The sequence below is a fragment of the Salvia splendens genome, chromosome 8 (genome assembly GCF_004379255.2).
Source record: "Salvia splendens isolate huo1 chromosome 8, SspV2, whole genome shotgun sequence".
NCBI classification, from domain to species: Eukaryota; Viridiplantae; Streptophyta; class Magnoliopsida; order Lamiales; family Lamiaceae; genus Salvia; species Salvia splendens.
Genome location: NC_056039.1, coordinates 12,510,819 through 12,524,481, shown reverse-complemented (window position 1 = coordinate 12,524,481; position 13,663 = coordinate 12,510,819). Strand labels below are relative to the sequence as shown.

Genomic DNA, 13,663 nt, shown 5'->3' with positions numbered 1-13,663 from the left:
CATTCAGAAAGGGAAACCTATATAATGCATATATATATATTTTTCTAATTTTCAATTATATGGATACATTTTTGTCTTTTTAGTTTTTTTTAATATTTATTGGATTTAAAACCAACACAATTCACACACATTTTTTTTTTGTATTTTTTTCAAAAAATTGGACGCTTTTTTTATATCTTTATTATTTTAGTTTTTTTTAAAAATATTTTAATAGATTTTAATCCTTTTCTAATGCATGTTGTTTCGTCGTAATATATAATTAGCTTTTATCTTTCTGATTTTACTCAAATGCACATCTATATAATGTTTTTAATACTTTCTCCATCCCACATCTCACTTAAGATGTCCATATTTCCTTTTCAATTTCTCCAACTCAAAATGTCCACTTTCAATATTTAGAAATAAATTCCTCTCGCCTTTTTCCTCATTAAAATATTCAACCACGTAACAACTCCTCCTAAAATCTCATGCTACTCAAGAACGTGGACATCTTGAGTGGGACGGATGGAGTAATAAAAATAAAATTAGATTTTGAGTGAGAAAAAAATAAAAACAATTGGTCAAATTTTGAAGCTTCGAATCGTACCCCAAATAAAAAAATATTGAATCTGCCACTGAACGTAATATCGACCTAATCCAATAAGATCTGGCATGAATCCGATCTGTTACTGAAATTCTCAACCAGAGCACACACATGACTTGCTACCTTTAAACCTGAATCCAACCCGTATACAACACAATATACTACGGGTTGACACGACACTATAACAATATAATAACGACCTGAATCTGATTTACATAATTAAACTTAATATTACACGACTAAATCTCATTTTAAACCTGATTTACACGATAAAAACTTGATTTACACAAATCTATAGAATAAAACAAAAATAATTTTTTTTGAAAAAAAATAAAAATAATTTAAGGTTATAAGTTTTATTTTTTAATAGGTCACTCGAACTTAACCAAATTATAGGGTTTGTAAGGGATTAACATAATAAGGACACAAATCCAATAGAGCTTGACTCAAAATCATTAATTATATGCATAATTATGTAGAGTTTTCGTGTCATATAAAAAATTATTTGCCCACTTTTTAATACTTAAAAGAATTGATGAGAGCAAGTAGGGATGTCAATCGGGCTAATCCGTTCGGGTTGCCAGACTATTTAGGTTATGAATTTTTCGGGTCATAAAATTTTAACCCTAACCTAACCCGCTGGGTTCGGGCTAACCCATTAGGCTATTCGGGCCTAAAAACTTTCAAAAATAATCTTTTGTATCAAAATTTTTCTCTATAAAATAATTTTAAATTTTGGATATTTTTTTCTTCTTAGTTTTCGAATCATATGAAATCTTCAAATTTTCATAGTATTCTTCAATATAGTTGGAGAAAAGCCTTTCATCTCGATCAACTACAACATAGACAAAGATAAATTAAAATTAAATCAATCAATTTGAATTAGAGCTTATCTTCTTGTCATTATTTTGGCATTGTTCATAAGTAAATATTAATGAAAATTAAAATTCATATCTTACATGAATCATTATTAAAAAAATAATTGTATAATGAGATTTTTGATGGATTAGTTCTTAATTTTGTCTTGATTGACTTTGGTGGTGGTAAGACAGTAATGACAGATGATGGGACGATGGAATAATGAGTCGATGTGGAACTTGAAAGTTAATAGTGTGAGATCGAGTGGAAAATTATAGAATAAAGATTGAAGAAGACTAAAATTGCGTCACATGAAATTCAAAAATAAAAAAATCCTAAATTTAATAATTTTTAATTAAAAGTTACAACCCGTCGGGCCAACCCGTTTAACCCGCCAACCCATTCAGGCTAACCCATTTAGCCCGTTTTGCATTCGGGTTACAAAATTACAGCCCTTGCCCACTAATTTTACCAGATTATTCGAGCCGACCTATTGATTTCGGGTTGGATTGACATCCCTAAAAGCATGATAGACGACTGGTGACTTTGAATCTAATCTTTAATTTTCTCTATTTTATTTAATTCCCTCTCCAGTATTCAATTTCCTTTTTGATAATCTAATTACTCACCATTAATTCCAATCTCACGTCCGCCATTATCAATTTTCAATCATTTGATAATCTAAAAGATTTTCTGTACGTAACAATATAAATATTTTTCATTCTATTATTTATTATTTCTATTAATTCCATTAATTGTAAATAATAATAAATGATAAATTATGTGATAAATAAATTTTTCTCCATAAATTATGAAAAATACAAATGCAAGGAACATATAACATGCTTTCTTGCATGTACGTACCCTAACAGTGTCAGCAATCTATTGCCAGATATCAGGAAATAAATTTTAGGCAAAACACATCCTTAAGTTCTTGTACTTTGATTGTTTATTTCAATAGATCCTTATATAATTTTTTCGTTTTAGTAAGTCCTTATACTTTTATATTCGATATATTCCAATCCTTATTTGACGGATCATATATTAATTATTTGAATATATTCCACCTAATATCCTAGTTGGAAAATATGAACATAACATAAAATTAAAAAAAAAGATAAAAAAATAAAATAAACTAAAGAATTCCAAACCCTTAAAAGAAATTTGTTGTTTGATTATTTGAAGTTTGAATATTAATTTATAGTATTTGGTTCCAATATTAATATTCGAACTTCAAATAATCAAACAACAAATTTCTTTTAACGATTTAGAATTCTTTAGTTTTTTAAATTTTTTTTTTATATTTATGTTATGTTAATATTTTCCAACTAAGATATTAGGTGGAATATATTTAAATAATTAACATATGATGTATTATTTTATAACGGAAAAGTTAACGGTTCCGTCAAATAAAGATTGGAATATATCGAATATAAAAGTAAAAGGACTTACTAAAACGAAAAAAAATGTACAAGGACCTATTGAAGTAAACCATGAAAATATAAGGACTTGGGGATGTGTTTTGCCTAAATTTTATAGGGAATGATTTATTTAGTAAACACAATAAACTCCCCGTAATTATGTAGATAATTTAATCTATTTTTGTTATACGATTATTCGCTCCGGGTTGATTGTAGATTGTAAATAGACAACAGAAAATAAGAGCAAAATCATTCTACACTCCAAATATAACAACTCTTAAGTATAACTCATTCATGTTCACAAAAACAAACGGTAGAGAAGTTGGAGATGGACACTAATTTAAGTGTACTACATACAATCTCTACTACAAACACACTTGATTTTAAGGGGTATGTATGATGTATTGCCTACACTATCTACCGGGCAATCTGTACTCGGTTGTCTGAAATCGTTGCAGGTACGTACGTCTTCAAAGCTTCTCACCATCTCTTCCCAGCCATTTTCAACTCTCACATCTCCAGAGTCATCTTCAACCGTAACAGACCTTTGAGACATCCTATAACTTTCCAATTCGGTAGCAACTTCTTTCATACTTGGTCTCAGTTTTCCTTCAAACTCAAAACATTTTTCTGCAATCCTCGCCACTAAAATCACCTCTTCATTTCTTCCTTGCTCTAAAATTTGAGGATCCAAAATCGTGTCCAACCAGTTTCTCATCATGCTTGTACGAAACCGAGTAGCTAGGCTTCTTTCCTCCTCTTGTTCATCAATAGAAATTGGCATTTGCCCCGTAAGAAGCTCGACAAGAACCACTCCAAAACCATAAACGTCGCTTTTTTCAGTGAATTTACTCAAATGAAAATACTCTGGATCTAAATATCCAAACGTCCCTTTAAACAGAGTAGTTAAGTGAGTTTGATTTGCAGAAATGGGCTTCGAAGTCCCAAAGTCCGACACTTTGACAACATATTTCTAGTCCAGAAGGAGATTACTTGACTTGATATCTGTGTGATAGATTGACACAGAAGATGCAGAGTGTAAATAGACCAGTGAACCGGTAATATCTGCTGCGATTTTCAAACGCATGTTCCATGGAAAAGGAAATTCATTATTTGGATCTGTATGAGATCATAAAGGTTACCATTTGGCATGAATTCATACACAAGCAAAGGAACTTCGGTCTCCAAACAACACCCCAACAATCTAACCACATTCTTCTGATTTAATTGTGACAATATAACAACCTCGTTTATGAACGGTTTCAATTCATTCTCTTCAACCAACTTGATTTTTTCACTGCCACAATTTTACCATCCGATAACATACCTTTATAGACAATTCCCTGACCTCCATGTCCAAGGATTCGGTTTTCGTTAAAGTCATCAGTAGCTACCTCCAACTCTTTTGCAGTGAAAAGATTTGTCTTTCCAAGTGTGCTTCCACTTGTTTGTAGCTGCAAGAGAAGACCACCATTTTGATTGAAAAATTTCTGCTGAAGCACTCTTTCCCTTCTCTTTTCAACACTTTAATCAACCAAAATAACATTTTGAGGAGAAGAAGAAATCCTAATCCAGAGCCCATCCCTGTATATAACAATTACTAGACTCAGAAATTGATTGCAAACATGTACATATAATGAAGCAAGTCAACCTTATATGCTATTTAATTTTTTATTTAGATCAAACTTATTGAATTGAATAGATGAAATTGAAAATGTTCTATACACTTATTTACATTGTCTGTGCACCATAATACGAATTCTATATGATAATGCACAAGTAATTTTGAGCCAACAATATTACAATGAAAACATCAAAACTTTGTTACCTGCCAAGATTATGGTCTTGGTGTTGGATGGTGGCAGCTGAATGCAACTGGTGCCATCTTTCCTCCCATCACTGGGGCACGAGCAGTGATAAGAGCCAGGATCATTGACGCAAATTGACGTTGGAACGCATTCATTAGTTGTACTATCAGCGCATTCATCAATATCTTCTCATAAAACATGTAAAATGTCAGTTGCTTAGCGTTTGAAGCAAATCGAATTTTTTTTAATAGACGAGAAACGAAAAGAAAGTTAAAAGTAGGTAACCTTTGCATCCTGGGCTAACTTAAGGATGACCTTGGTATCCTTTGGAGCAGTTGCAGAGGTAGCCTCTAACTGTATCATCAAAATCAATGTAGACGGTATTATTTTGACACACATAATCAGTCGGATTCTTTCGCGCTTCTTTGCAATTCAGTGCACTGATAAGTCGTATTCTAGGCCTTGGTTACTGGTCAATATAATGTGCATAATTAGAATATATCTGCAAAACAGTTGCTAAATTGTGCAGGGAAAGTGTTCTAGCCAGTATAGGAATGTTCGGATAATTTAGGTGAAAAGGTCGTCAGTAGGGTGCAATACTGACCAGGATGCATGCCAAAAAGGCTCGAGATGGAGAAGAAGGATAGCTGGGAAAATCAGCTGCAAGCAAGGGGCAAAAGAGTCATTTCATGAAGAGACTCTACCCTAAAAATCAAGGGAGGCCTCCCTATAAAAGGAAGCCACTTGGAGAGAGAATCATCATCAATTAGTTCATCAACTCCTACGCTTAGTTAGAAATCTCTCTTCGGTAGATCAATCCTTCAGCATTATCCTTCATATTCTCGTTCCTCGCCACAACCATGGTCACCTGAAGCTCATCAGCTCGCCGGAGTTCCACATCCTCTCGTTCCAGTCAGCGTGTTTCGTAGTGTTAACAGTTTCATCGCCCGGAGTGACAAAACAATCTTTACTTGCTTTCTTAGTTAATCGCACTTTGTTTTCTTACGATTGGATCTGTTGCGTTTTCAATACTTTCTGACTTTGAAGTACTGTGGTTAAGATCCGAACGTTTTTATGCTATGAAGTTGTTTCTGTGCATCGGTTCCTGTTTGATTCTGTTTCTTTTTGCCTAGATAGCTTAGATCTAACTGCTTCGGTAATTTCAAGGTATTGCAAGCATCTTTTCATTTCCGAATTGATAGATCTGAGTTCATGAGTTTATTTTGTTGTTAGATTCTAGATCTGAAATGGTTAAGTGTGAAAGCCTAGTTTAAGAGACTTCTGCCACCTTGCATGTCACCCAGTAAGCGTAATGTCAGTTTCGTTAGTTTAATCTTTTGAATTGGAGTTTAATTTGTTAGATCTGTGTTTTCAAAGTTGTTAATCTGCATTTCTTATCTACAATTCTGGTTTTGTTGATTTGATCTAATTCTTGTTGAAGAAGATAACATCCACATCTAAGTTTGAGACCACTTTTGCTTTTTAGTTACTTTATGCTTTTGTCCTTTACTTCTCTCTACCTTTTCTGCTGGTACCCTACAGATCTGTCAGTCAAGTCACCTAACTACCACTTTTTCTCTGATATTCCGTTTAACCTTTTATAGTAACCCCGTACCTCCCACATAATTTCTGAAACATAATGTCCCCTATTCTCACGTACACAGCTGCTTATCAATCATCTCTCACACCTCCTAGTCAGTAGAGTACCACATTAATTTCCAGTCTAGTTAGAATCTCGACCCAAAGCATGGTAGTTAAACAACCCTTCCAGAATATCACCACAATTATCAAAGCGCATTCATCTCTGTGGGATTCGACCCTTACGTCTACTATACTAGTCAGTAGAAGTGGGTTGATGAATTATTGATACCAGGTTCAGGCTTAGCTGGGACTTCCATCCTGATCAGTAGGATACATCCTTTGCTTGACGCGACACCTGACACAAATCTGCTCTTTCATGCACTAATCCTCCAATCCAGTGGGAATATTGTGGATCGATAATTTATGTTTGGGTCATCAGATTGGATCTGTGTTGAGTTATTGAAAATGGGGTATGTGTTGAATATTTTAGTGTAATTGGATTAACTTGATTGATCAACGTGATTATAATGAGACATCAAATATGTTGGAAGTGCGGAGTGTACACTTATTTGAATTCGTTATGACTAGACGGAGGTTCGGGGGCAACGCCCCCGAGTAGCGGGGTCTAAGGGGCAGAGCCCCTGGCTGGGGTCGAGCTGTACAGAAAATTCAACCGAATTTCTTTTTTCTGATAGTCGAATGACTAATTTGCAATTTTAGAAACCCTTTAAAAATCGGTTAAATTCGGTTACCCAAAACGAAGAGACGCAACTCTTCGTGAAGAGACACAAAGTTTCGTTTTAACCTCTTCTTATTGATCAATTTTCGGTTCGAAGAAGATTACAGAATCAACGTATGAATATCTTCAAAACCTGAATTGTATCCGGTCAAATATTGGTAGAACCGCCAAATTGATTTGATCTGAAAGTGTTTCACGCCTTTCAGGATATCCAAATTGTTCACGTTTTTGTTTAAACTCCCTAACAAAGATCAAATCAATTTTCTGAAAATGTCGAACAAGGAAACAACGAAGGAAGCAACGAAAGGTTTTGCGAAGTTGGACAAGTTTGCTGGCCAGGATTTCAGACGCTGGCAGAAGAAGATGCATTTCATGTTAACGGGTCTGAAGGTTGTGTATGTTCTGAGTACTCCCATGCCCGAGGCTGTTGATAATGAAACTCTGGAACAGACGAGGAGGCGGATGAAGTGGGAGAACGACGACTACATATGCTGTGGTCACATCTTAAACGGTATGTCTGATTCCCTTTTTGATGTATATCAAAACGTAGAGTCTACTAAAGAGTTGTGGGATTCCCTCGAAGCCAAATATATGGTAGAAGATGCCTCTAGCAAGAAATTTCTTGTTGGTAATTTTATTAACTATAAAATGGTTGATTCGAGGCCTGTCATGGAACAATACAACGAATTGTTGAGGATATTGGGACAGTTTTCCCAATATGATATGAAAATGGATGAATCCATTTCTGTCTCTAGCATTATCGATAAACTGCCTCCCTCCTAGAAAGATTTTAAAAACAATCTGAAACATAAGAAGGAGGAGTTGAATCTGGTCGAACTTGGAAATAACTTCCAAATCGAACAGTCCATACGTGATATGGAAAAGGGCTCTGTCGGTAATGGAAAAACAATGGTTGGTTCTTCTGTGAACATGGTGGAAGATGGTGAATCCTCCAAGGCTGGGAAAGAGAAAAGATCGTTTCAAGGGAAACTACAGTAAGGCTAGGGATAAGAAGCCTAAACTGATGTGTTGGAAGTGCGGTAAATCTGGGCACTTCAAAAGGGACTGCAAGTCTGGAAAAGGTGGAAGTAAAGGAAAGAACGTACCTGGTACAAGTGGATCCAAGGATCCGGGAAAACAATCAGGTTCGTTTCTGTACCTAATGATCATTCGGTTGAAAATTATTATGCATCAATAATTTCTGAAGCACTTTATGTGCAGGATGATGATCTCTCGTGGTGGGTTGATTCGGGTGCAATGTGTCATGTGTGCAAGGATCGTCAATGGTTCAAAGATTTCAAACCAATTGAAGATGGATCTTCGTTAAAAATGGGAAACGTTGCAACTGAACCAATCAAAGGATTAGGAACAGTTAGCCTAGTGTTTACTTCCGGAAACTCTTTAGTGTTAAAGAATGTTGTATATGTACCTGGTATTCGTAAAAACTTGGTGTTTGGTATTGTATTAAAAAATTGTGGTTACAAACAAGTTTTAGAAAGTGATAAATATATTCTGTCAAGGCATGGTACTTTTATTGGCTTTGGTTATCTTTGTGGCATGTTTAGGTTGAATCTAGATGTTTCTTTTGTTAATAATTCTGTTTGCATGACTTCTACTAGTTCTAGTAATCATGTTAGTAAATCAGATTTGGAGCTCTTTCTTCTTTTGTGCTAAGAAACTAATGGAATTCTAATTTAATGAAGGAGAATAGATTCATTCTAATTGAGAGATTGACGCATAATGGTTGTGCGTCGTTCTTAATGAAACGCACAACCCTTATGCGTCGTTAATTAAAGACGCACAAGGATTATGCGTCGCTTAACGACGCATAAGGGTTGTGCGTCGATCTTGAACGACGCACAATGGTTATGCGTCGTTAAGACGGCTTTTAACTCCCTCCAGGCAGACGCAGATCACAGCACGCACCTTCACACACTTTCATTTCCTCTCTCGGCGATTTCCGGCATTTTCAGGCGATTTCCGGCGATTTCTCCATAAGATCCGATAATTTGTTCATCAATTTAGCTACATTTATCATTATTCATGTTTATTGTGCTTTCATTTGTTAGTTTTACCCAATTTATACAAATTAGGGCTTGTAGGAAAATGTCCATAATTGTCGTTGTTTTATATGTTTTTGATGCAGAAATCATGCAAGTATTTGTGAGTTTGTATTGGGGTGGTAGAGTAGTTCAACTACCACATATGGGTATTGGTTATGACCCACCTCGTGCGAGGAGCTCCATCATATTAAATTCAGGTGTTTCCTATTATGAGTTGGTAGCAATGATCTGTGATGCGATGGGAATAGATATAAACCAACACACAATTGAATTATTATGGAGACAATGTATAGTCTATGGTTCCGGTATGAGTTATACATGTTCTGTGATTCGCAATGATGATAGTGTAATGTTTATGTTCAACAATGATCAAAATTCAAGTGGGTGTATTGAATTATTTGTTGAGTATTCACCGGTGAGGAGTGCAGAAATCCCACCAGTTGTTGATTATGGTATTGGAGCATCTGCGAGGTTTGAACAAATGAGTTTTGACTGTGGTATTGGATCATCTGCGAGGGTGGACCAAATGAATGAGCAGAGAGATGTTGTAGATGTTGCTGATGTTGGTGTTGGATTGAATGATGAGGTAGATGATGCAGATGATCTTGATGAGCCAAGGCCACTATCCGAGACAGAGACAGAGCCAGACCCCGATCTCAGTGATGGTGATGGTGCTGATAATGTCGGTGCTAGTTCTGATGATGAGATAGTACCATGTAAACCTGTTATGCAAGGTGAACAACCACTTCCGGAATACAATCCTATTGGGTTTAGATTCTTTCGTGAATTACCAAGTCGTCCTTCTGGAGTATCAGATGATGTGGGTGGTAATGAACACAACCTTTTGTATTGGAATGAGAATGAGCAGCATCGGATTGTGTTGGGAACAAAATTTGATTCCAAGCTACACGTGAAGACTGCTATAACTATGTGGAGTTTGTGGAATGAAAAACAGTTTAAGGTTGTCGAGAGCAAATTAAGAAGGTGGCATGCTGTATGCAAATTTCCAGCAGGAACGACAGTAACAGGGGCAGACATCATCAGCACCACCGACGCTGAAAAGGCGAGGGAATGTAAGTGGGAGGTTTCAGTTACACAAAGGTCGCATGACGATATGTGGGAAGTTAGGAAGAGGAAGAATCGACATACCTGTATAGGCCATCGTGCTAATAGAGATCATGCTAACTTTTCATCCCCAATGATAGCTCTGTTGATTCGACATCATGTGCGACAATGTGCCGATTTCAAGGTCTTCTCAATAATAGTTGATATTCAAGACAGATTTGGTGTGTTAATCAGTTATAAGAAGGCGTGGTATGCAAAGAGAAAGGCTATAGAGTTTGTATACGGTGGATGGGAGGAATCGTTTAGGCAGTTGCCAAGCTACATGTTTGAACTCCAGTCACAGAATATGGGCACAATTGTTGAGTGGAAGCATAACGATCTGTTGAGTCAGAGGCGTACAATGGTGTTCAACTATGTTTTCTGGGCATTTGGGCCTGCAATACATGCGTTCCAGAAGGCCGCACCGGTGTTAACAGTGGACGGGACTCACCTCCGAGGAAGATTTAAAGGTAAGTTGCTTGTTGCTTGTGGTTTTGATGCTAACAAGACATGCTTGCCTATTGCATATGCTGTGGTGGATGAAGAAACCAATGACAGTTGGTCGTGGTTTTTGGATCATGTCAGAACTCATGTAGTGAAATACGAGAGGGAGGTGTGCATTATATCAGATAGGCATAAAGGACTCTTGAATGCAATGGAGTCTGAAATCATGACTAGGGCCCCGCAGATACACCACAAATTTTGTTTGCTTCATGTGAGGGCAAATGTGTTGAAGAAGCACAAGGGCCCCAATGTGAAGGCCATTATATGGAAGTTGGGGGTCAGTTCTCAGGAACGTAAATTTGCCAGAAGACGTCGAGCACTATATGATGTCAACAGTGGTGCAGTTCGAATGCTGAATAGGATTACAAAAGAATGTTGGTCACTGTGCTACGATGGTGGACTTAGGTGGGGGGTGGCCACCACAAACATGTCAGAGTACTACAATAACGTCTTGAGGGGTGTGAGAGAGTTGCCGATTAGAGCGTTGGTTGATTTGACATTTTGGAGGACGGTAAAATGGTGGGTGGAGAAGAAGACAACAATAGAACACACCGAACGTGAATTAACCCCATGGGCGAGGGACAGACTTGCTAAGAATGACTCAAAGGGGCGAAAACATTACATCACTGTCATTGACCGAGATATAGGGAAGTACCATGTCCGAACTCGAGGAAGAATCGTACAAGGAGTGTCAAAGGCAACAATGTTCAAATAGTCAGGTATTTGGAATCGAGTTGCAGTAGTGGTAAGTGGCAGATGTGGAGAATCCCTTGTTCGCATGCTTGTGCGGTTGCTAGAGACAGAGGTCATGTTATGATTGACCTCATAGATGAGAAGTACTACCTAGGTACATGGAGATCACAGTACTATAGTGAAGTTTCATTTGATGCACCAAGACATGAAGAGTATTGGGTTGCACCTTCATGGAAATTGTGCATCACCCCTCAGCAGTTGATTCCTAGAACGCGTGGCCGAGTTAGAAGAAGGAGGATACTTAATCAAATGGATGTCCAGGAGGAAGATGAACCGAGAGCTCCCCGCCGTTGCAGAAATTGCGGGATAGAGGGGCATGATCGAAGAAATTGCTCAGCCGGTGCCGTTCAGTAAAGTCATGGTAGCCATTTGCATTTGTGTTGTGTATTTGAGATGTTATGTATGTATCAACATTTGTGAGATGTTGTCGACAGTTATGATGTGTTTTATTATGTCTGGACTAAAAATTTTGTAACATGTTTCAACCCGACAAAAATGTTTCAAAAATCCACATACAACCCGGCAAAAATGTTTCAAAAATCCACATACAACCCGGAAAAAATGTTCAAAAATGTGAAACGAAATGTTTCTGGACTTAACAGGGCGAAACGAAATTCACCTGGTGACGCATAAGCATTATGCGTCACCAATGAACGACGCATAAGACTTATGCGTCACCAAAGAACGACGCATAAGTGTTATGCGTCACCAAGTAACGACGCATAATAGTTATGCGTCACCAAAGCAATGTCGTTAAGCACTGTTGAGTCCAGAAACTTCATCCGGTCGGGCGATTTTACGTTCCTAAAACGCGTCCGGTCGGGCGATTTTATGTTTCAAAATTTTTAATCAAAATCATAATACGGTTTATATTTGGTATTTGTTTATATTTGTAACCGAATTTTATATCAAAATCAAAATACTGTTTTATCAAAATCATAATACTTCGCTCGGTCATATGTTGGTATTCGTTTATATTTGTTTATCAAAATCATAATACTGTTCATTCCACCATAGAAAACATGGAGCTTTATCCTATTTTTCATCACATAAAAAATGTTCAAAAATCAACTTACGACCACAACCTGTTTTAATAGACACAAATACCAGCATATGACCGAAATCTATCTAGATGGAGGCGTGAACTTTGTCGGAGCCTTCCCTTTGTTCTTCCTTGTTGAAAAGCCCCTGAATACATTCTGCATAGCCCGCCCAATCGTACTTGATGATCGTGAGGATCCCGCGGTCGGTGGTCGGAATATTACTTCGTCATGTTCCTCCCCGCCCTCTTCTTCCCCGCCCTCTTCTTCCGGACCCTCTTCTTCCGGACCCTCTTCTTCGTGACCCTCTTCTTCCCCCACAGGATCCATAAATTGATAATTCTGAAAGTACGTATCACGTCCTTGTTGAGATGCATCCCAATCAGACACACCGCCAAAGAATGAATCACATGACGCGCGTGCTCCCCATTGCGAGGGCTCAATGCTTGCACCACTCAACTGAGACCATCCTGGGGGATCGTACTCCGGACTCAAAGGCTCTGGTACCGCATACTCATGTTGCGGTTGCTGCTGCTGCGCCAACCTATGCTGTCGTGTAATCCTGTGCCCACCCGTCCGGACACCCGGCAGTCCATGACGAAGAGACGTTGGTGGGCGTGGCGGCACGACCACATTTTTCCATTGAGAAGATGGATACTCCATCGCATCAGCATGGTTCATCGCACGAAGTGCCGAAGCAGCCATTTCTCGAATCTGCCGTAACCGAGGGTCTGTGTCATGCTCAGAGGTCAAATGCCATATCCCCTGAAGGGTCTCAACCTAGATAACAAAAATACAAATGACATCATACCACGTGGAGCAATACAAACTTTAAACTAAAGACATTTTTATATACAAAAACATCACATACCGTCAATAAATTAGAAGAGGCTGCCTCGTTCATCCCTTCAGTTGACTGTGTCCCAGGTTGAACTAGGTACGACACGGTGATCCTATTGTACCACGCCATATAGCCCGGATTAATGCGACCATCCATTGTCGCCGTTGCGTGGTCAAAAGTTGCTTGGAACCTGTCGTGGCGCAAGTCCCATTCATCAATGAAGAACTTTTGTACCTTAGCCCAATCAGCGCCCTTCCTCCCACGGCGATGACTTTTACTCAAATGGCCGGAGCTATGTAGCATCCTATCACAGTACTGAGGAATACGCTGGTAGCGGTTAAATTGTCGGGAAACGCGTTCAGCCTCGT

General features: G+C 37.8%; 1 protein-coding gene across 1 annotated transcript; it reads left to right on the top strand.

Moving 5' to 3' along the window:
• The first annotated feature begins 7,260 nt into the window (after positions 1-7,260).
• On the top strand, positions 7,261-7,773 carry LOC121745768. The gene has a single exon (XM_042139723.1). The coding sequence runs from the start codon at positions 7,261-7,263 to the stop codon at positions 7,771-7,773; it is 513 nt and encodes a 170-aa protein (XP_041995657.1).
• Positions 7,774-13,663: the final 5,890 nt, after the last annotated feature.